At 40.2% G+C, this 25,519-nt stretch overlaps 2 protein-coding genes across 3 annotated transcripts in view; one reads left to right on the top strand and one right to left on the bottom strand.

The window, feature by feature from the left end:
- The window catches only part of LOC126198584 (DET1 homolog), a 60,631-nt gene extending 41,310 nt beyond the window's left edge, over positions 1-19,321 (bottom strand). Inside the window, exons 1-2 of one of the 2 annotated variants that reach the window (XM_049935025.1) lie at positions 17,941-19,321; positions 17,561-17,844 (exon numbers count right to left, since the gene is read on the bottom strand). In XM_049935025.1, the coding sequence (XP_049790982.1) occupies positions 17,561-17,844; positions 17,941-18,936 (1,280 nt within the window). In that variant the 5' untranslated portion in view covers positions 18,937-19,321. The remainder of the gene's footprint in view (positions 1-17,560; positions 17,845-17,940) is intronic. The other variant, XM_049935024.1, reaches the window with a different exon arrangement.
- A 73-nt stretch (positions 19,322-19,394) lies between these two features.
- Positions 19,395-25,519, top strand: part of LOC126198585 (E3 ubiquitin-protein ligase Iruka-like) — a 135,920-nt gene continuing 129,795 nt past the window's right edge. The window contains exon 1 of the mRNA XM_049935026.1: positions 19,395-19,697. Coding sequence (XP_049790983.1) covers positions 19,614-19,697 — 84 coding nt within the window. The 5' untranslated portion in view covers positions 19,395-19,613. The remainder of the gene's footprint in view (positions 19,698-25,519) is intronic.

The following is a 25,519-nucleotide window of genomic DNA, read 5'->3' as shown; positions in this document are numbered from 1 at the left end:
ATTAAAACTGTGTGCCCGACCGAGACTCGAACTCGGGACCTTTGCCTTTCGCGGGCAAGTGCTCTAACATCTGAGCTACCGAAGCACGACTCACGCCCGATACTCACAGCTTTACTTCTGCCAGTATCTCGTCTCCTACCTTCCAAACTTTACAGAAGCTCTCCTGCGAACCTTGCAGAACTAGCACTCCTGAAAGAAATGATATAGCGGAGAAATGGCTTAGCCACAGCCTGGGGGATATCAGCGCACACTCCGCTGCAGAGTGAAAATCTCATTCTGGAAACATCCCCCAGGCTGTGGCTAAGCCATTTCTCCGCTATATAATTTCTTTCAGGAGTGCTAGCTCTGCAAGGTTCGCAGGAAAGCTGCTGTAAAGTTTGGAAGATAGGAGACGAGATACTGGCAGAAGTAAAGCTGTGAGTATCGGGCGTGAGTCGTGCTTCGGTAGCTCAGATGTTAGAGCACTTGCCCGCGAAAGGCAAAGGTCCCGAGTTCGAGTCTTGGTCGGGCACACAGTTTTAATCTGCCAGGAAGTTTCATTTTAGATGAATTTGCCACTTATATAGTAATTACACCAGAGGATGCTGTGCGACCAGGTATAGTTGTGGTGGTACACGGTATTGATTTTAGGATTAAAAGTGCCTGAAGATCATGTTGTAGAGCTTCAAACTTGATAGTAAAAGAATATCACAGCTAGTGGAGACAAAGTAATAAGAGACAAGTCTTTATTCTCCACTAGCAAACACAGAAATGCTGAAAGTTGCGAAATATGGACTAAAATTGTATACATGTTCTAACCTGCTCCTGCACCCTATCTCTGTCCATCTTCTTGTACTTCCTCTCTTTGTCCATCTCCTCCCCCTCCCCTCTTCCTTTGTCCATCACTCCCCCCTCCCATCTCTTCCATCACATCACATCCTCCTCCTTCTCCCCCCCACCCTCCCCTTTCTGATCCTGAACCTTGTTTATTGCTACCGCAAACAAAACCTTAATGCAGAATTGAAGTTGCTTAATATGAGTGGGTTAACATGTTGGGATCATTGGTATACAGGGTATTAGGGACACCCATCCAGTTGCTGGATCTGTGAGGATGTTAGCTTTAAGGACAGTATTTCACAGTTTTAATCAAGAATGTCTTGAGATGTTGAATTTAATGTAAAACAGTCAAGAACTATGAGATTTTTGCTAACACTTCCCCTTTACATATTACATATATGTATTTGTACACTACATATATTAAAATATAGTACACTATACCCATTCGAATGTTTATTAGAGCATTGTGTAAAAGCCTGAAGAACTTTTCAAGATTTTTGGTAACTAAGTGCCAATGTACTTGCCACTGCCAAATGACAGCATGGTGGAGAGCTGTCAGGGCTGGACTTCAGTTAAGTAGTTTTCATTCGACATGGTTAGTTAGATTAGATTAGTACTTGTTCCACAGATCATGAATACGACACTTCGTAATGATGTGGAATGTGTCAGGTTAATAAAAGGTGCCTATACAAGATATTACATAGACAAAATATTACACGACAATATATATATATTCTTTCCTGACGAAGCAATCATTGGTTGCGAAAGCTTGAATTTTGTGTGTATGTATGTGTTTGTTTGTGTATCTATCGACCTGCCAGCGCTTTCGTATGGTAAGTCACATCATCTTTGTTTTTATATATCTAAAAACAAAGATGATGTGACTTACCGAACGAAAGTGCTGGCAGGTCGACAGACACACAAACAAACACAAACATACAAACGAAATTCTAGCTTTCGCAACCAACGGTAGCTTCGTCAGGAAAGAGGGGAGGAGAGGGAAAGACGAAAGGATGTGAGTTTTAAGGGAGAGGCTCCCGGGATTGGAATGACTCCTTACCCTCTCCCTTAAAACCCACATCCTTTCGTCTTTCCCTCTCCTCCCCTCTTTCCTGACGAAGCAACCGTTGGTTTCTAAAGCTAGAATTTCGTATGTATGTTTGTGTGTCTGTCGACCTGCCAGCACTTGCGTTCGGTAAGTCACATCATCTTTGTTTTTACATATATTTTTCCCACGTGGAATTTTTCCCTCATATATATATATAAAAACAAAGATGATGTGACTTACCAAATGAAAGTGCTGGCAGGTCGACAGACACACAAACGAACACAAACATACACACAAAATTCAAGCTTTCGCAACAAACTGTTGCCTCATCAGGAAAGAGGGAAGGAGAGGGAAAGACGAAAGGATGTGGGTTTTAAGGGAGAAGGTAAGGAGTCATTCCAATCCCGGGAGCGGAAAGACTTACCTTAGAGGGAAAAAAGGACGGGTATACACTCGCGCACACACACACACATATCCATCCACACATATACAGACACAAGCAGACATCTCACAAGCAGACACACACACACACACACACACACACACACACACACACACACACACACACACACACACACACACGGGTTATCTGGATACTTCCCACCAACACCAACCTATCCGAACTCCGGAGATGGGAACTTGCCCTTCAGTATATCCTCTCTTCTCGTTATCCGCCAGGCCTCAATCTCCGCTAATTTCCAGTTGCCGCCACTCATACCTCACCTGTCTCTCAACAACTTCTTTGCCTCTACTCTTCCACCTCGACTGACATCTCTGCCCAAACTCTTTGTCTTTAAATATGTCTGCTTGTGTCTGTATGTGTGGATGGATATGTGTGTGTGTGCGAGTGTATACCTGTCCTTTTTTCCCCCTAAGGTAAGTCTTTCCGCTCCCGGGATTGGAATGACTCCTTACCCTCTCCCTTAAAACCCACATCCTTTTGTCTTTCCCTCTCCTTCCCTCTTTCCTGATGAGGCAACAGTTTGTTGCGAAAGCTTGAATTTTGTGTGTATATTTGTGTTTGTTTGTGTGTCTATCGACCTGCCAGCGCTTTTGTTTGGTAAGTCTCATCATCTTATATATATATATATATATATATATATATATATATATATATATATATATTGAGGGGATGGGGAAGTGGCTCTGGTTATTTGCTTCTGTACCAGGTCGGGAGGGTAGTTACGGGATGCGAAAGCTGTGGTCAGGTTGTTGGTGTAATGGTTCAGGGATTCCGGACTGGAGCAGTTTCGTTTGCCACGAAGACCTAGGCTGTAGGGAAGGGACCGTTTGATGTGGAATGGATGGTAGCTGTCATAATGCAGGTACTTTTGCTTGTTGGGGGGTTTGATGTGGACGGACGTGTGAAGCTGGCCATTGGACAGATGGAGGTCAACGTCAAGGAAAGTGGCGTGGGATTTGGAGTAGGACCAGGTGAATCTGATGGAACCAAATGAGTTGAGGTTGGAGAGGAAATTCTGGAGTTGTTCTACACTGTGAGTCCAGATCATGAAGATGTCATCAATAAATCTGTACCAAACTTTGGGTTGGCAGGCCTGGGTAACCAAGAAGGCTTCATCTAGGCGACCCATGAATAGGTTGGCGTACGAGGGGGCCATCCTGGTACCCATGGCTGTTCCCTTTAATTGTTGGTATGTCAGGCCTTCAAAAGTGAAGAAGTTGTGGGTCAGGATGAAGCTGGCTAAGGTAATGAGGAAAGAGGTTTTAGGTAGGGTGGCAGGTGATCGGCGTGAAAGGAAGTGCTCCATCGCAGCGAGGCCCTGGACGTGCGGAATATTTGTGTATAAGGAAGTGGCATCAATGGTTACAAGGATGGTTTCCGGGGGTAACAGATTGGGTAAGGATTCCAGGCGTTCGAGAAAGTGGTTGGTGTCTTTGATGAAGGATGGGAGACTGCATGTAATGGGTTGAAGGTGTTGATCTACGTAGGCAGAGATACGCTCTGTGGGGGCTTGGTAACCAGCTACAGTGGGGCGGCCGGCATGGTTGGGTTTATGAATTTTGGGAAGAAGGTAGAAGGTAGGGGTGCGGGGTGTCGGTGGGGTCAGGAGGTTGATGGAGTCAGGTAAAAGGTTTTGTAGGGGGCCTAAGGTTCTGAGGATTCCTTGAAGCTCTACCTGGACATCAGGAATGGGATTACCTTGGTACACTTTGTATGTGGTGTTGTCTGAAAGCTGACGCAGTCCCTCAGCCACATACTCCCGACGATCAGGTACCACGGTCGTGGAACCCTTGTCCGCCGGAAGAATGACGATGGATCGGTCAGCCTTCAGATCACGGATAGCTTGGGCTTCAGCAGTGGTGATGTTGGGAGTAGGATTAAGGTTTTTAAGAAGGACTGAGAGGCAAGGCTGGAAGTCAGAAATTCCTTGAAGGTTTGGAGAGGGTGATTTTGAGGAAGAGGAGGTGGGTCCCGCAGTGACGGAGGACAGAACTGTTACAAGCAGGGTTCAATTTGGATAGTGTCTTGGGGAGTTGGATCATTAGGTTTTAACGTCATTATTTCTTCGTCAGACAATTGTTAGCCCCATTTTCGTAATCTTTCACCACAACACCACTCCTTTTAATACATTTACACGTTTTTTAGAAATTTTCCCAAATTTCTCCGTCCTTTAACGTGTTTTAGCGGCAACACAACCACCTAACCTTTATGCACATCGTTGTCTACCAACCCAAGTTCGCCACAGGATCAACTTAACTAACACTTTTTCGGCTTTTTTCTTACCAGATCTCCAGTTGCTTTCTAGTTCACCTTATCTCTCCCCATATATTTTTTCTTTCATTTTCATTTCAACCTCATGTTACACTTTCCACCTTCTAATACCATGTCACCCTCACAACACCCCCACAACGACCCCATTAAGTTTTATTTACATTCCCTACGCAAACATGCCCTCGCCCTAGCCAGATTACGCTCCCATATTTTATTTTCTCAGGCTTGTCTGACATTTGGCATTACCCCCAAAGGCCTCACACTGAAAGTTCCCATCTCTGGCTGCAACCCTTCTTTCCATCAGTCCCTATACCAGTTCCAAACTGAACAATCCATTGCCCTCACCCATCTAATCCTTCACCTACACATCAACTCAGCCAACGAACACACCCATCAACTCCTATCCTTAATAAAAGTCCTGAATCTTTCCTCTCCCACATCCATAACGGCTGTTCAAAGCATCCTCCTACAGGCCAACCACAAATTAGAACAGCATGCCACCCTCCACCTCAAAAAACTATCCAATCTCATGGTTTCCCACCTCCGGAAAGGCAACTCACTCACCCTTCACAACCTTTCCGGCAAACCTCAACCTCCTCTCATTGCACACCAACCCAGTCTCTCCCATCTACTCAATCTCCCACTTCCAGCTCCACTCCCTCCAAAACCTCAAAATTCCAATCAACGCAATCTGGAACCACAACACCCTAATTCAGTAGTTAACCTTTCCTCCAAACCTCTTTCCCAATCCGAAACCTCTGTCCTATCAAAAGGCCTCACCTTCGGCCCCACTCCCAGATTCAACCAAACAGCCCTCGTCAAAGATTTACTGTCCTACACTCGTACTCTCTGCTGAAAGTATCAGTTTGCCATGAAGAAAAATGATCCTAATTCTACTCCTAATGATCCAACTCCCCAAGACCCTATCCAAATAAAATCCTGCCTGGAACAGTTCCATCCTCCGTCACAGCGGGACCCACCTCCTCTTCCACAAAATCACCCTCTCCAAACTTTCGAGGAATTTCTGACTTCCAGCCTTGCCTCTCAATCCTTCTTAAAAAACCTTAATCCTACTCCCAATATCACCACTGCTGAAGCCCAAGCTATCCGTGATCTGAAGGCTGACCAATCCATCGTCATTCTTCCGGCGGACAAGGGTTCCACGACCGTGGTACTTGATCGTCGGGAGTATGTGGCTGAGGGACTGCATCAGCTTTCAGACAACACCATATACAAAGTTTACCAAGGTAATCCTATTCCTGATGTCCAGGCGGAGCTTCAAGCAATCCTCAGAACCTTAGGCCCCCTACAAAACCTTTCACCTGACTCCATCAACCTCCTAACCCCACCGACATCCCGCACCCCTACCTTCTACCTTCTTCCCAAAATTCATAAACCCAACCATCCCGGCTGCCCCATTGTAGCTGGTTACCAAGCCCCCACAGAGCGTATCTCTGCCTACGTAGATCAACACCTTCAACCCATGACATGCAGTCTCCCATCCTTCATCAAAGACACCAACTACTTTCTCGAACGCCTGGAATCCTTACCCAATCTGTTACCCCCTACCTAAAACCTCTTTCCTCATTACCTTAGCCAGCTTCATCCTGACCCACAACTTCTTCACTTTTGAAGGCCAGACATACCAACAATCAAAGGGAACAGCCATGGGTACCAGGATGGCCCCCTCGTACGCCAACCTATTCATGGGTCGCCTAGAGGAAGCCTTCTTGGTTACCCAGGCCTGCCAACCCAAAGTTTGGTACAGATTTATTGATAACATCTTCATGATCTGGACTCACAGTGAAGAAGAACTCCAGAATTTCCTCTCCAACCTCAACTCCTTTGGTTCCATCAGATTCACCTGGTCCTACTCCAAATCCCATGCCACTTTCCTTGACGTTGACCTCCATCTGTCCAATGGCCAGCTTCACACGTCCGTCCACATCAAACCCACCAACAAGCAAAAGTACCTGCATTATGACAGCTGGGGACCCATTCCACATCAAACGGTCCCTTCCCTACAGCCTAGGTCTTCGTGGCAAACGAATCTGCTCCAGTCCGGAATACCTGAACCATTACACCAACAACCTGACCACAGCTTTCGCATCCCGTAACTACCCTCCCGACCTGGTACAGAAGCAAATAACCAGAGCGACTTCCTCATCCCCTCACACCCAGAACCTCCCACAGAAGAACCACAAAAGTGCCCCACTTGTGACTGGATACTTTCCGGGACTGGACCAGACTCTGAATGTGGCTCTCAAGCAGGGATACGACTTCCTCAAATCCTGCCCTGAAATGAGATCCATCCTTCATGAAATCCACCCCACTCCACCAAGAGTGTCTTTTTGCCGTCCACCTAACCTTCGTAACCTGTTATTTCATCCCTATGAAATCCCCAAACCACCTTCCCTACCCTCTGGCTCCTATCCTTGTAACCGCCCCCGGTGGAAAACCTGTCCCATGCACCCTCCCACCACTACCTACTCCAGTCCTGTAACCCGGAAGGTGTACACGATCAAAGGCAGAGCCACGTGTGAAAGCACCCACGTGATTTACCAACTGACCTGCCTACACTGTGATGCATTCTATGTGGGAATGACCAGCAACAAACTGTCCATACGCATGAATGGACACAGGCAGACAGTGTTTGTTGGTGATGAGGATCACCCTGTGGCTAAACATGCCTTGGTGCACGGCCAGCACATGTTGGCACAGTGTTACACCGTCCGGGTTATCTGGATACTTCTCACCAACACCAACCTATCCGAACTCCGGAGATGGGAACTTGCTCTTCAATATATCCTCTCTTCCCGTTACCCACCAGGCCTCTATCTCCGCTAATTTCAAGTTGCCGCCACTCATACCTCACCTGTCATTCAACATCATCTTTGCCTCTTCACTTCCGCCTCGACTGACATCTCTGCCCAAACTCTTTGTCTTTAAATATATCTGCTTGTGTCTGTGTATGTGCGGATGGATGTGTGTGTGCGTGCGAGTGTATACCCGTCCTTTTTCCCCCCTAAGGTAAGTCTTTCCGCTCCCGGGATTGGAATGACTCCTTACACTCTCCCTTAAAACCCACACCCTTTCGTCTTTCCCTCTCCTTCCCTCTTTCCTGATGAGGCAACAGTTTGTTGCGAAAGCTTGAATTTTGTGTGTGTGTGTTTGTGTGTCTATCGACCTGCCAGTGCTTTCGTTCGGTAAGTCACATCATCTTTGTTTTTAGAAATATTTTTCCCACGTGGAATGTTTCCCTCTCTCTCTCTCTCTCTCTCTCTCTCTCTCTCTCTCTCTCTCTCTCTATATATATATATATATATATATATATATATATATATAATGCAAACATACACACAAAATTCAAGCTTTCGCAACAAACTGTTGCTTCATCAGGAAAGAGGGAAGGAGAGGGAAAGACGAAAGGATGTGGGTTTTAAGGAAGAGGGTAAGGAGTCATTCCAATCCCGGGAGCGGAAAGACTTACCTTGGGGGGAAAAAGGACGGGTATACACTCGCACACACACACACATCCATCCACATATACACAGACACAAGCAGACAGTTCGTGTGTATGTTTGCGTTTGTTTGTGTGTCTATCGACCTGCCAGCACTTTCGTTCGGTAAGTCACATCATCTTTGTTTTTATACGTGGAAACATTCCACGTGGGAAAAATATATCTAAAAACAAAGATGATGTGACTTACCATACGAAAGCGCTGGCAGGTCGATAGATACACAAACAAACACATACATACACACAGAATTCAGCTTTCGCAACCAATGGTTGCTTCGTCAGGAAAGAGAAAAGGAGAGGGAAAGATGAAAGGATGTGGGTTTTAAGGGAGAGGGTAAGGAGTCATTCCAATCCCGGGAGCGGGAAGACTTACCTTAGGGGAAAAAAAAAAGACAGGTATACACTCGCGCGCACACACACGCATATCCATCCGCACGTACACAGACACAAGCAGACATTTGTAAATGTTTGCTTGTGTGTGTGTGTGTGTGTGTGTGTGTGTGTGTGTGTGTGTGTGTGTGTGTGTGTGTGTGTGTGCGGTGTATACCTGTCCATCTTTATATATACTGGGTGAGTCACCTAACATTACCGCTGGATATATTTCGTAAACCACATCAAATACTGACGAATCGATTCCACAGACCGAACGTGAGGAGAGGGGCTAATGTAATTGGTTAATACAAACCATAAAAAAGTGCACGGAAGTCTGTTTTTTAACACAAACCTAAGTTTTTTTAATGGAACCCCGTTAGTTTTGTTAGCACATCTGAACATATAAACAAATACGTAATCAGTGCCGTTTGTTGCATTGTACAATGTTAATTACATCCGCAGATATTGTAACCTAAAGTTGACGCTTGAGTACCACTCCTCCGCTGTTCGATCGTGTGTATCGGAGAGCACCGAATTACGTAGGGATCCAAAGGGAACGGTGATGGACCTTAGGTACAGAAGAGACTGGAACAGCACATTACGTCCACATGCTAACACCTTTTTATTGGTCTTTTTCACTGATGCACATGTACATTACCATGAGGGGTGAGGTACACGTACACATGTGGTTTCCGTTTTCAATTACGGAGTGGAATAGAGTGTGTCCCGACATGTCAGGCCAACAGATGTTCAATGTGGTGGCCATCATTTGCTGCACACAACTGCAATCTCTGGCGTAATGAATGTCGTACATGCCGCAGTACATCTGGTGTAATGTTGCCGCAGGCTGCCACAATATGTTGTTTCATATCCTCTGGGGTTGTAGGCACATCATGGTCCACATTCCCCTTTAACGTACCCCACAGAAAGAAGTCCAGAGGTGTAAGATCAGGAGAATGGGCTGGCCAATTTATGCGTCCTCCATGTCCTATGAAACGCCTGTCGACTCAGTCCACCGGCTCTCACAATGTCCCGTGTACTTATGTGTGGGTTCATGGCAACAGCAGCTAACACACCAACTGCACCCGCTTCTCCTGTGACGGGCCTGTTACGGACCCGTTTGCGTGCTACGACCATACCTGTTGCATACAGTTGGCGGTAGATGTTTTCCAATGTGCGGTACGTTGGATGCTTTCTGTCCGGGTACCGTTCTGCATACACCCTGCAGGCTTCAGCTGCATTTCGTTGACACTCGCCATAGATGAGTATCATCTCCGCCTTTTCAGAGTTCGAATACACCACGGTCACAGTTCCTACAACACTACACTATCACAGACGTCTGGAAACATGGTGTACTACAGTTGGTCTGTGTGCGGAGACGAATGCAGAATAACAACAGCAGCAAGCGCTACATGCGGACACTGCGACAGCTAGACCAAACCACTACAGCCACACTCGTAAACACGGTCATCATCGTAAACATGTCCCTGCAGATGCTGCTCGCCGACCGTGGCCCGTGTTTGTTACAACATGCAACTGAACGTCGGAGGTTTCAAGCTTCAACTTTAGGTTACAATATCTCCGGATGTAATTAACATTTTACAATGCAACAAACGGCACTGATTACATATTTGTTTATATGTTCAGATGTGCTAACAAAACTAACATGGTTCCATTTAAAAAAAAAACGTAGGTTTGTGTTAAAAAACATACTTCCGTGCATTTTTGTATGGTTTGTATTAGACAATTACACTAGCCCCTCTCCTCACGTTCGGTCTGTGGAATCGGTTCGTCAGTGTTTGATGTGGTTTATGAAATATATCCAGTGGTAACGTTAGGTGACTCACCCTGTATATATGTGGGGGTTGGGAAATTACCCCCTTACTCTATCCAAAAATTCATCTAATGAGTAGAAGGAGTAGCCATTAAGAAATTCTTTTAATTTCCTTTTAAATGCTATATGGCTATCTGTCAGACTTTTGATGCTATTAGTTAAGTGACCAAAGACTTTTGTGGCAGCATAATTTACCCCCTTCTGAGCCAAAGTTAGATTTAACCTTGAGTAGTGAAGATCATCCTTTCTCCTAGTGTTGTAGCCATGTACACTGCTATTACTTTTGAATTCATTCGGATTGTTAATAACAAATTTCATAAGTGAATATATATATTGTGAGGCTACAGTGAAGATTTCTAGCTCTTTAAATAAGTGTCTGCAGGATGATCTCGGATGAGCTCCAGCAATTATTCTGATTACACGCTTTTGTGCAATGAACACTCTTTTACTCAATGATGAGTTACCCCAGAATATGATGCCATAGGAAAGCAGGGAATGAAAATAGGTGTGGTAGGCTAATTTACTCAGATGTATATCACCAAAATTTGCAATGACCCTAATAGCATAAGTAGCTGAACTCAAACGTTTCAGCAGATCCTCAGTACCACAGTACTATAGGTTTCAATTTTAATGTTGACTGTGCCTTACGTAAGCATGTTATAGTAATTTTATGCTTCTGAAGAAGGCTAGATTAATTTAGCCGAACCTGGTAAAGATAAGAAAATTTGTGCAACTGAGGCTCATTCTTCAAAATATTAGTTGATCACAGTTGCTTATGGGGCAGTAATATGCTAAAAATTCTTTTTGGTAACTGTTAAATATCTTGTATATATGTTGTAGGATACATAATGAAGTTTGTAACACCTCCTGTGCCCAATCTCCGCCACTATGCAAGCAGCAGGACTCTCCATAACATTTCTTTAACCCAGAATTCAGTCAGAAAATATAAATCTACAATCTTGTCTTTCTTGTCCAGTCCTATCACAGTCAAGACTAAAAGGGGTGATCATCTCCTCTCAAGCCTTTCATCCAGAGAACCTAGTCTCATGTCTTGCATTTCAAAAATCTAACTTCTGTAATCCTTGGAGGTTTCCCTATAAAAACTTTGAATATCTGATGATACCTTAAAGAACAGTGTTTAAATGTCTCAATGACTGTTAGGTTTGACAATTGTAGAGGCAGATCAATATCCAAATTGGGGAAGGGTGGGGGAGGAAGCAGTCGTAGCTCATTTAACAAATCAATGTTTTCCTCACAGTGAAACCACAGAAAATCTAAATCACGATGATTAAATTTGATTTGAACCACAACTTCTATAATATCCAAAATCAATGCCTTGATCACTGTGTCATCATTCTCAAAGGAATATGGAAAACGACTGTATAGCACTTGTAAACTCATGTTTTCACTACCCACATTCCTAACATGCAACTATCATTGGTTTGACACCTAGTTTCCACACAGGTTTTTCCACAACTGTCTACAAGCAGAGATGTGTCATCTTTCCACAGATATCTCCTTAATATTCTGAACATAATGATTACCAAATCCAGCTACCTGAAAACCAATGCTATGATAATGTCCAACTGGCAGACAAAATATCAGCACTGACTGACTGTTGGGACTAAGTGCAAGCATCTCCACCAGCTTCAAAACAACTCAAGGAATAGTCTGTGAAAGTCGTTTTCACACAGTTTTGTGTGTGTGTGTGTGTGTGTGTGTGTGTGTGTGTGTGTGTGTGTGTGTGCACACACGTGCTGTGGGGGGAAGGGAGACTGAAATGTCACAGCAGAATTCAACAATGTCAGTTGCTCAGTGACCATACTGGCACCGCAATGAATAATGATGGAGATGAGGTCAAAATATTGACTTCTGCCTTTTAAAACTACTGTTCCTTCTGCCAATCAACAAATGAATCGAAAATATTGAGATACACGATCAGAGAAGAGAAATTAATTAAAATTGCTAAACAGAGGAAATACAACAGGACCTGATGGTAATCCTGTGCAGTTCTCCATATGTTGTTTAAAAGAACGTGCTCCAATTCTGGCAGCAGTGTATCATAGACTGTTGAAGTGATGACACGTCTAAAGCAATTTTGGTCCAAACCAAATGTAGGTTTTCAAAAGGGTCGTCTGACATGCACAAAGCTATAAATCTATATCATTGCAGAATTATGGAACGTCTTATGCTAATGTATCATATTACTTAAGAATCCAAACGTCTTTTTTATGATAGGAATCACGTGGACTCTACAAACTTTGAATCTTTGAAACTCGGCTTCCTCTGTTCTCTCACAAAATGTTGTATGATGTGTCTCATGTAGATGCTGCATTCTTTGAATTCTGGAAGGCTTTCAATACACTTCAGCGTTACTGAACAAAATACAAGTTCGCACAATATCAAACGTGATTTATATTTACGGTGGAATGACCACACAAAACTAGTGGTAGGAAATGTAGACAGCTGAGAAATTCACTAGAGCTGTTTATTAATCAGTAGGTTAGACAATATTTAACAGTGATCACGATACATATTTTTGTATTGTACCATCAAGACATTCTCTTCATAGTCCCATTTTGTATAGGCCACCACTTCCTCATGTCCCCTGGGCACAATATTTGACAATGTAACCTATAATAATAATCATCATCATCATCATCCTCATCGTTGTTGTTGTCAGATGTCACCTGGCATATTCCCATCGACCAGGAAGCAGCTTTACCATTTATATGTGCCAACTGCCCCGTACCTACACCTTTCTCTGGTTCTGGCACCGCAGTTCTGTAAGATGTCTGAAGGTTTCTGGTCTGTCCTGGGTACTCTGTTAGAAGTAAGAACTCTTGACTGGTGATTGGCATCTGACTGATTTTCAGGAGTTGGTTCATTTGTTTTTGGTGTCATTTGAGAAGGCCACAGCTCTTTCATAGATTTTAAGGCAGAAACTAATGCTGTGGTGAGGAAGTGTCTAGCATCACAAATGACAAGGTTTCTTGTTAAACTAATCAATTACCTCTCTGATGAAACTGACATAAAACCTAGACATCAGTATGAAAATTCTTGTTGCACTATAGATCACTGACTGCTAATGCTGAATGACATTTATTTATCTTCTAAAAACTGACATCATTTTAAAATGTTCAAAATAAACTTAATAAATCAAAACAACATTACATGGCTGTACACAAAGGGAGATAAAATTTGTAATGCAGAATTCTGAAGCAGCAGGCCACATAAATGATGACTATTGAAAAGGCTGTAAAATTATAAATCAAGGCGTTTTAAAACCTCCATGACAACAGAAAAGACCAATAATTTGAAGAGATAAAATTGTTATAATCATAGAAGAAAAACAAAAAGCATTTCAAAAGTACACAACTACAGACACTTCTGAAGACAAAATTAAATACAGCCGTGTGAGTTGACATCTTGGATGAAGTGCTGTAATAATGAATAGTTTTTTTTTTTTGAATCGTTAGATCCCTTTCTAAACTACAAACAAAATTATTAATTTTCTCTCTCTTTTCTTCTAGTTTCCCTTTTCTCATGGCTCATCATAATACAGAAAATGAATATTTAAACAACATGAGCAGCCAATGCCACCATTCTACGGTTGAAGATGTTTTTGGTTTGACATTTTATATTGAGCAGCCGAGGTCCTGCAACTATCTAATATAAAGATGGACTTACAGAGAAACATTAAATTTGTCAGTTTGAATGTGTCTTTCAGGTGAAACAGTAGGAACATAGGCTGTCATATCAATGAGCATGTGATTAATAGAAAATCAAAGGTAAACTATTTCTGGACTTTATGGTCAATATGCCAAGTGTCACAAAGTCAAAGAATAATTTGCTTCAACATAGATTAGAGTTCTGGCAAGAAGAGAATTCAACTAATTGGTAGGTACTGAATATTGGGGTACTGAAAATTGGGAACAAAAGCAATTTGTGGCACAACTTGATTAAAATAAGGGGATGGTTAATAGGACACATTCTGAGACATCAAGGAACCACTGATTTAGGGTTGGAGGAAAGTGTGCGGGGGGCCAATAGGTGAATACAGTGAGCAGGTTCAAAACGATAGGTTACACTAGTTATTCAGAGATGGAGATGCTTGCACAACATACAGTAGTGTGGAGAGCTATGTCAAATCAGTGTTCTGACTGAAGACAACAACAACAGCATGTTTGAGACAGAATTAAGCTCAACACTCAAGTTCTGTTAACAATAATAAAGCAGCAGAGGAAGAGGGACTTAAAATTGGACACATTTCAATAAACTGTTTGCAAATCTTGAAATGTTCCTGGTGTATTGGGTACTTGATGATGACATGGGAGTACAGCCCTAGAGGTGTGACATCGGCTACTTGTGTTGTGGAAATATTTATTTTCTTTATTAAGATGGCAGCTTCACACAGAAGTATTTAATGTTGTTTATTAATAACTACAGGCACACTCAGGGCTTCATTATTGTGCTCACATGATGACCATTGATAAATATTTTCACCACATATGCCTGGTGATGAAGCCTTGAGCTCCTCAAAACCAGTCATGGCTGTAAACAACATCAAATACATGTGTGAAGGGGAATCACATTAAAGAGGATAAATAACTATTTTTTCTCCAAAACAAATTTATATCAACAGACATCACCAATTTCTTCCATTGGTAATAAATTGTGCGACATGGGTTGTTAATGTCAGTCTTTGACAGCTCACTTGAAGATGTCTGGTAGGTGCCTAGATGAAAGACCATGTGTCACAGTGAATGGGCGACCAGCTGCATTCCCAAATCATCAGCAATCATGTTGATTGCAGACTAAACTCAAAATTTCTTGGACTAATAAATATGGGCAGGAGAAGAAGAACCATCACCACCTTGGCAAAAAGTTATTATTATACCAGTAATTAAAAAAACAAATTCTTAAAGACTGTGAAAACTATACTGAGGTACACAGGTTAAGGAGTCAATATAAAACTTTTGCCAAAACAAAACTAAACTTCAAACTAACTATGAATATCTGTAAGTGAAAAATAAACTATTTTCCTAAGGTAGGTCTCGCTCTGAAACCTATATTGATCTAAAATATTTGATTCAACAACAAAGAGAATTTAATACAGAAACACACACAGCATTCAATGGTTATATGGAAACATCTGACACAATGAATTAGCTAGACGATGAAATGCCTAAATACAGAAACACACACAACATTCAATGGTTATATGGAAACATCTGACACAATGAATTAGCTAGACGATGAAATGCCTAAATACAGAAACACACACAGCATTCAATGGTTATATGGAAACATCAGACACAATGAATTAGCTAGACGATGAAATGCCTAATCAGGTTATACAATCAGTATATAAATTATTTAGGGAAATTAGGAACAGAAGTTTCCGTTTCAGTATGGCAAGGTTTCTGTTTAACACTGACAATATAACTGTAAATATTACAGCAAAAACGTTTTTGTTAGCAACAGTAAGTAAAGTCACCCTCAAGGAGGAAAACATTGATAAAAGCAAAATTTATATGTAGATATTTCAATAACAGAGTAAATCAATTCTTTTTTGGATACTTACATGTTATCACACAAAATACAAAACTACAACACAACATGCAATTATCAACAAGGTTTTCAGAACTACACAAGTCCACAAGCAAATAAGATGAATAGATTACACAGAAGAGTCTTAGCTTGACTAGTGTTCGGTTATTGTAGCTGAGTGCGAACATTTGCAATCAAGTTCAAGGAAACACTTAAAAGCCATGGAGATTAAATTTATGAAGAAAACTGCTAGCCACAGTTCACGAGACCTTAACCACAATTAAACAACAGCCAAAGAGCTTAAAGTATCATTTATTGTAGGTTGATTTCAAGACCACAAACAATACGAGACTGGAATAGAAGGGAGAACCGATAGAGGTACTCAAGGTACCCTCCGCACACACCGTCAGGTGGATTGCGGAGTATGGATGTAGATGTAGACCACAAACAAAACTAACTTCAAGACATTAGGTAAATGCAACTGCCACAGCAAACTGTAACTGTGTAACTGAAGAATGTAGACCAGTGTATTGGCCAAACAAGTGTTGGAAGCAGACAGCAGCTCACTACTAGGGCTGTTAATGGAATGGATGATGACGATGCAGCACTGAATTTTTGTAGATGTGGTATCCATGCAGAGTAAAACTAGGCCAGATGTAGAATTGCACTTACAGTGTCTGTGGCTTTTACACTGTATGCCATAGTTGGTAAATGTTTATGCAGTGAGTGATGGGGGGAGTGAATCTAATCAATGGTGAGTCGGATGATTAGAAAAGATGATAGAACCAATGAGAAAATAGTCTTCAATAAACATTGTCATGTTGCAGAGTGTATGAAATTAGGTCGTGGCATAATGCAATACACATATTATGCAAAAATGTTGTCACATAAAACATAATATTTCATAACATTTAAATGAAGTCTTAGGTTCTTACATAACCACAATCTCGTAAATCAGGACATTTCGAAAAAAAGAAAAAATGCACCAAGTTTTAGAAACAATCATTGGTCTACACTATGTATCAGTCCATTACCATAGCCAGTTTTCCTCCAGTGACATTTGCTGGCTTTGACAACTCATTACGAAATTATAACATTAAAATACAGAACAATATCCCAAATAATCTTGTCATAATCTATGCAACATATAAGACAAATACGAAAACCAATAACCAACTGCACAGGCCTGATCTGTAATAGCCAGATTAATAAATGTCAATCTTGCACTATCTGTATCGAAAACAAAAGTAATCAATTCATATCTTCTGCCAAAAAAAGTCATTAGATTCAATGATTATCACTGGCTACTGTATAGCCCTACTATCAACTGATTAACTATGACAAATGGAAATGAGCTACCAACAGCAGCACATAGCAGAAGAGATACCAACACTTTAACCTGTTTGAAAGCTCTGGAGACAAATTTGAGAGTCCTCGCTGCTCATATAAAAAAAAAAATATAAACCCAAAATTTATAATCTAGTAATAATTTTTACATTCACTATCAGAGAGTGAATTGGCCCAAATACACCCACATTTAAAACTGTGTGCTATATGACCAGAAATCTTAATTAATGCCCACCTTTTCTCCTACAACCCCAGTGAGAAGAGTTTTGCTTAACTCTTTCCTTTCCTTATTATGAACTGATCCCACCAATTACTATAAGTTAAGAAATAAATTACCTTGCATATATGTTGTTGGATGGAGAGCATGTAAATTGTGACTCCGAGTGTAACTTTACATTTCGAAATAAATCACAAAAGTTTTCAAACAGCTCAAGGAGTTCTTCAGATGTATTCTCATACACAGCTATAACTTCAGTGGTAACAATATTGTACACCACAAAAAAGGATGACTGAGCATTGGCCTCTGTTGCTTTTAATGTAACAATATCTTCACTTGCATACTTGACAAGCAGATGATTCTCATCCAGAAGCTGCATCCTCCACATTCGGAGTGCCCTAAACTAAATCAGAGAAGGAATGGTTTAGTAGATATCGGCTTTAAGTAAACTACAGTAATGTGATGTTACATAGCATTTCAATTGTACAGTGAAACTTACCTGATCGAAGTACTGATAAAATTTCCGTAGTTCATACGGGTCATTGGTTGTATCTGAAATATGCTTCGCTCTCTTGAACAAGAAAACCAACAGTCTGTGTTTCATACAGTTTATACTTTTTTCTCTAAAGGCTCGGTAATTAATAGAATTCTGTCCTGGGTTCGATACTGGTGACAGAATGAAGTCATCATCCTCATAACAGAAACGACCTATAGTTCGCACACTTATAAACATGCCGTCACACAACTGAAAAATATGTATTGTCTGATGCTGTACTGAGAGTACGGCTAAAGTATCTTTGTATAAGTACAAACCCTGATTGTGAGATAAGAATATTTTATCAACTTTAAACATTTTGGTATCACAAAGACGGCCAGCTTGAATGTCAACTAGATGAAGAGAGTAATCCTCCAATGGTGAGCGAGGGTTTGGTGTCACCGATTCGTTATTAGTATAAATTTCATAAAAATGAGGGCGCAAATCGTCTGGAATAAAAGCTGCCGAACCAACAATAACATACCGACCATCGTCGGTAAACAGGCTGCACTCTCTATTAAGTTGCTCTCCACTCTGCGCAACATTGACGGTATATTTGATCTTAAAGAAACGACTGAAGACTGAACTTCGTATGTACTCACTCTCTCGGTCGCTGGTGTGTCCAATATATTCGCCCTTACAGTTCTGAACGAGGTCGGCAGCTGCTGAACATCCCTGATATTCATAGATTTCCAGCGATGTCTGATCGGATGAAAAAGCAATGAAGTACTGGCCATCTGGACTGAATTTTCGGAGAAAACAAGGTGGTTTCTCAACATTTATTATTGTGAAATTGGGGAAAACGTTTTGATGAAATTCCCTAGCAACGTGGAAATGTGTACCCGGATGAACGGCTCCAAATGTTTCTCTCTTCCTTAATCGGTGGACAATATTCTGTGGAGGGATGTATCTTGGTTTTATGGTGTGTTTACAGGTGTCTTCGTTCAGATTGTCTTCCATTGTTCATAAACGTTGCAACACTACACGTTTTCCTATACATGTTGATGCCGCTTTTAGCTTATGAAAACTGTGAAAAACATGACGAACTTCTTTACACGTATCCACAGGTACGCAGTACGTCAACAAACATACTTTACAGACGACTCAGTTTCCATCGCACTTTTGTTTATGATGCTGTACAACTCACAGTTATGGTAAACTAAGAAAAACGCTACAGAGACATCATTTTCACAAAGATGTTCTCAGTGGCAAATATCATCGAGCACACAGCACAGTCCATTGTATCTAAACACTAGAATGTTAATGAAAGATATGCAGCACATGAGTAAATGATGTCAATATGTGATTGACGTAGACATGTTGTAGTTCCCTGATTCACTTTTGTTTTCTGAAAACATGCAGAAACATTAACTGTTTCTTACATCTTTGGGTTTATTTTGTGGAAGAATGTTGTAAATTTCCACGTGGCTGAGTTATACAGATAAATAATACAAACAATAATATACTGTGAAGTTTAACAACATGTAAAAATCTTTGGATATTATAGTAATGGGTTGCGTTAACGCCTCACACCAGTGGTTTACGGTTGGAAGGCCTGCTGGAGAGTAATATAGAACCTATATCGTGGAACATCGTTTTAGGTGGTGAGAATTTAAGTCTGAATATAAAATACAACCATGGCTGAAGCAGTAGTGGAGGCGCCTCCACTTTCTAGATTTTTTTGTCATAAATGCAGTGTGGAAATAACTCCATTGCTACCGGTAAGTTTGACAACACATTTGCGTGTTATTTAGATATGGGGAAAAATTGTGATCTGTCACTAGGACCAGATAATTTTATCACATCTATCAAGTAACATAAGTACAGGATTTCAATATTATTACGTTATTTGTTGTAATCTGAATCTATTTCTTTCTTACATCGATATTAATACATGGGTTGAAATTGAGCCTCATATCCTGTCACAATTGTGTGTTTGTGTTTTTGTACATGAGTTTCATTTCACGTTTCCGCGTGTGAAAGTATCATTTTTTTATTTGAAAAAGCATTTGTTTACACAAATTATTTTTGTATGTTTGTTTTTTTGTTACCATATTACGAGATTCGTTTCCATTAAGCAGATCACAAGAAAGCATTACCTCAGGGAGTATAATTGAACTGAATAAATGCTTGAAGTGCTGTTAACACCATAACTCAATACGGTTACTTTCGTGAGGTCCGAAGCGTTTTCCACCAAATCTAGAACGACAAGTCTGTTACATGACCTGCTACTTGTGTTATCGAACCATTGTTCAACGACATTCCACCTTTAAGATGTTTTTAATTTGTCTTTCACACATTTTTACTATTTTCTTACTTATATGATTCATTAGTCGCATAATTGAATACTTCTGTTGTGTGCTAGATTGTATTGTTAACATTCCACAGATAACCGGATTGATACATACTGACTACCTAAAATTTTTCTACAGTGAGATGGTCATGGCATGTTTACTATTTTTTTTTTTTTTTTTTTTGTGAGCTAGGTAACTCCAGCAATTAAATAATAAAAACGTGGGAAATGTGTGCCACACAATACACAATTATGTTTTTGTTTATGTACTTTTTCTCATTAATGTAGAAACGACTCTGAAAACCAAAGTTTTGGAAAGCTAAATCAGGTAATAAAATTATATGAAGCACAAGGAATGTAGGAAAATATCAGTTATCCCTGTTATGTGATTGCAGGCTTTGTTGACCTATTCTAGTGATAAAATCTTCTTTGGTGATCACCCGAGACAGTTTCACCCCATTGCGTAGCTGATCACCCAAACAGATTTTGCCATGGCAAAACAAAGAAACTAAAGTTTTGAACATAATTGGACCGAGTCATGTTCTGCAGAGGAAATTCAAAAACTGTAAATTTATAAATCGTGTAATAATAGCATTTTGTTTAAAGTAGTAAGCATATGTTACTGTAATATTACAGTTGATGATTTTTCTGATTTTTTTAGCTATTAACGGGAAATGATAGGTTGAAAAAGTAGAATGCAACAGGTGAAAATTATACAACTAATTGGCCATGTTTCAGTGCATTGCAGTTCTGTGTTTCTGTGTTGTTTATAGGAACTTTTACAATCTAATTACCTTTAAGAACATTCAAAATGACAGGAACGACTTGTTTCACTATCCTGTCAATCATGCGTAAAGGAATTTGAAACTGATACTGGTTGATGCTCCACCTGCCAGAATATTTGTTGCTTCCAAGGAGTGTTATTAAATAAAGCTGATCTGTATGAAAAGTCTAATATCAAAGATTTTATAGCTCTGCTTATAATATGTTTAGGGTCAATTTTGAAGTAAATAAACGTCCAGTTTAAAACGGAGTGTCCTATATCTCTGGAAGAGAAGAAAGTTGAAGGCATTAAGGTGACTAAGCACATGTCATATGCTGAGGCAAAGAAGACTTTCTAAATTTTTCATTGTCTTGATACATCGTAAGTCTAGCTGTAGAAAGGTATTTGTAATCATCAGGAACTTTTTGGATAAACATGGCAGGTTACCAATAAATGCTGTAAAGAAGGGGAAGGGGAGGCTGGCTAAGCTTATAGGTGACAGTGTAGTGGGTAGTGGTGGTGGTGGTGGTGGTGGTGGTGGTAGCAGCACTCATGGAAAAATTCCTGTAGTAGTTGGTGTTAGAGCTGCACCTTTTTAAAGGAAGTGCCTCTAACTAAGGGCTCACCTCCAGATGATGTAATGTTTCCAAGTAGAGAAGGAATTAGCATATTTCATCAAAATATAAGAGGTATTAGAGATAAAGTTAGTGAACTGCTAATAGATGTTAACTCTGAAATTATTGGTATATCAGAGCACCACTTAAATAATTTGATAATTCAGAGGCTTCCTTTACCAGGCTACAGATTAGCTGGCTGTTTCTCAAGGAGTTCCTTGCGGGGTGGGGGAGTGGCTCTGTACGTAAAAAACAGTATTTCGTTTGAGTCCATAGATGTATCACGACACTGCACTGAACAGATATTTGAAAGTTGTGCAGCATTAGTTGAATTTAGTGAAACTAAACTTCTAATTGCTGTTGTTTATAAGTCCCCTAACTCTGACTTCAAAGCATTTTTGCTTAAGCTAGAGGGGGTTCTTGATTCACTTTGTAGGAAGTACCAGAAAGTAGTTATGTGGTGACTTCAATATTAATTTTGTACATGATTGTGCAAGAAAAAGGATGTTGGTAGATCTCCTAAATTCATATGATCTGATGCAAACTGTGTTTTGTCCAACTAGGGTGCAAGGGAACAGTAGCACAGTCATAGACAATATTTTTATTCATTCTTCATTACTAGATGGGCATTCTGTTAGTAAAAGGGTGAATGGCCTTTCAGACCATGATGCACAAATTTTAACACTAAAAGGTTTTTGTACTAAAACCAATGTCGTATTTAATTACAAACTACGTAGGAAAGTTAATCCAACAGCAATAGAGAGTTTTTCAAAACTTGTCAAGGAACATGAGTGGCAAGATGTTTATAGTGCCGATAATATAGATGATAAATACAGTGCTTTCCATAACACATTTCTCATGCTCTTTGAGAGTTGCTTTCCATTAGAACATTCTAAACGAGGTACTAGCGGTAATGGACAGCCCGGTTGGCTGACTAGTGGGATAAGGATATCGTGTAGAACAAAGTGGGAATTATATCAAAATGTTAGAAGTAGTCACAATGAAGCTACAGTAGCCCATTACAAACAGTATTGTAAGGTGCTTAAAAATGTTATTAGCAAGGCGAAAAGTATGTGGTATGCAAATAGAATAGCTAATTCACAGGATAAAATTAAAGCCATATGGTCAGTTGTGAAGGAAGTGTCTGGTCAGCAGCACAAGGTTGATGATATAAAGTCAGTTTGCAATAATAATATTTCTGTTACTGATAAATCAGATATATGTACAGTATTTAACAACCATTCTCTGGGCATTGCTGGTGAATTAAATAAAAATTTAGTTTCTACAGGAAATCTTATATATTTCTTAGCAAATGCCTTTCCGAGATTGACGTCTGAAATACTCCTCTGTGATACAGACAAGAGGGAGATTGAGTCAATAATTAAATCACTGAAGACCAAGGACTCTCATGGTTATGATGGAGTGTCTAGCAGAATATCAAAGTACTGTGCTGCACATGTTAGCCCTGTATTTAGCCATATCTGTAATTTTTCCTTTAGGAATGGTCAGTTTCCTGAGCAATTAAAGTACACAGTAGTAAAGCCGCTTTATAAAAAGGTAGAAAGGGGTAATGTAGATAATTTTAGACCTATTTCTATGCCATCAGTGTTTGCAAAAGTTATCGAAAAGGCTGTGTATGTAAGGTTAATTGATCATTTTATATCACACGATTTGCTAACAAATGTACAGTTTGGCTTTAGAAGTTGTTTGACAACTGAAAATGCTATATTCTCTTTTCTCTGTGAGGTACTGGATGGGCTAAACAAAAAGTTTCGAACGCTTGGCATATTTTTTGATTTAACAAAGGCATGTGACTGTGTTGATCTCACAATATTGCTCCAGAAGTTGGACCATTACGGAATTAGGGGAGTAGCTCACAATTGGTTCACCTCTTACTTTAGCAACAGGCAGCAAAAGGTCATTATTAACAATGTTGAAAACGGCTGTGATGTGGGATCTGAGTGGGGTACTGTCAAGTGGGGGGTGCCCCAGGGATCAGTGTTGGGGCTGCTCCTGTTCCTTATTTATATAAATGATATGCCCTCTAGTATTATGGGTGACTCTAAAATATTTCTGTTTGCTGATGACACTAGCTTGGTAGTAGAGGATGTTGTGTGCAACATTGACTCGGTTTCAAGTAGTGCAGTACATGACCTCAGTTCATGGCTTGTAGAAAATGATCTAACGTTAAATCACAGTAAAACTGAGTTTTTACAGTTTCTAACACACAATTCAACAAAACCTGATGTTTTAATTTCACAGAACGGGCATATGATTAGTGAAACTGAAGAGCTCAAATTCCTAGGTGTTCAGATAGATAGTAAGCTGTTGTGGAAAGCCCATGTTCAGGATCTTGTTCAAAGACTTTATACAGCAATTTTCACTATCGAATGGTATCGAAAGTGAGTGATACTTCGACACGTAAATTAGTCTACTTTGCTTATTTTCATTCACTTATGTTGTATGGTATTATGTTTTGGGGTAACTCTTCCCATTCTAGAAGGATATTTTTGGCTCAGAAACGGGCGGTTCGGGCAATAAATGGTGTGAGTTCACGAACCTCTTGTCGACCTCTGTTCACGAGTCTGGGTATTTTGACATTGGCCTCTCAATATGTATATTCCTTATTGTCGTTTCTTGTTACCAATATTAGTTTATTTCCAACAATAAGCAGCTTTCACTCGGTTAATACTCGGCAGAAATCAAACCTCCATTTGGATCGGACTTCCTTAACTCTTGTGCAAAAAGGTGTGCAGTATACTGCTGCATCCATTTTCAATAAGCTGCCACCCGAATTAAAAAATCTTAGCAGTAATCCATATGCTTTCAAATCGAAAATGAAGGGTTTCCTCATGCATCACTCCTTCTATTCTGTCGAGGAGTTCCTTGAAAAATAAAGCTGATTCTCATTGTATTGCTGATAGCGTTTGCTTAAAGTTATGGACTGTCTTTTTTTTTCCCATGAACATTTACTTTTATCTGTTATTACTTTTATTTTGTAAGTTCATGTACTGACACGTTCCATGACCTAGGAGATTTGCTCCTCAATTTGGTCCTACGGAACTTGACATGCAAATAAATAAAGATGTAGTGTCTCAATACACTACTTGGAGACTACCTTGGTTATGTCAAAGTATATCACGAAATTCACTATCCAACAGTTCTCTGCTGTCATCAGACATTAATGAAGAGTGCTTGTTGGAACTGTCACCACAATGACAGCGAGAGAGTAAATGGATTTTTTTTTACTACTTAGGATCTGTTGTGTGTTGTCATGAGACATGGTGCTAGGAACAGACATCAATTAAAACGGCTACACAATATTAAAAAGGTGGAAAAATCTTTCAAATTTTTTTTATAAACTTTATGCTTTCTGGGGGCCTTCCTAACTAATAAAGAGAGGCAGTCTGGATTGCTGTCATGAAACCAGCGACTGACTGTATAATGCCCAATTGTTATTGTAGTGTTCTCATACTCGCCAAGTAGAAAAGGCATTTGGTCAACAGAGATTTGGTGTAGATCATAGATTGCTGGAATCTGGGCTTAATTTTGGTTGCAATTTTTTTTTTTCTTTTAACACACTGAAACAAGTTGGCACAAGAGATTTAAAATAGTACATGTTCAAGGCACAGCTACAATGCAGCTGTTTGAATGTTGTGGCTGGCAGTTGAAAACATGAGTCATAGTCTTGAAGACTACAGATTCGTGCCGATATGCATAGTGTAGAACACAGCTACAGAAACACACAGTAGCAACTGTTGTTTATACTAAATTTGTTGTTTAAATTTTTATTAAAAGAAATCATGTTTTAGGATTCTGAATTTCAGAACATAATTTGTAAAAATGTGCTTTCTCATTGTACGTGAAAACTTG

This window comes from Schistocerca nitens, chromosome 8 (assembly GCF_023898315.1).
Source record: "Schistocerca nitens isolate TAMUIC-IGC-003100 chromosome 8, iqSchNite1.1, whole genome shotgun sequence".
Lineage (NCBI taxonomy): Eukaryota > Metazoa > Arthropoda > Insecta > Orthoptera > Acrididae > Schistocerca > Schistocerca nitens.
This window is presented reverse-complemented; position numbering and strand designations above follow the sequence as displayed.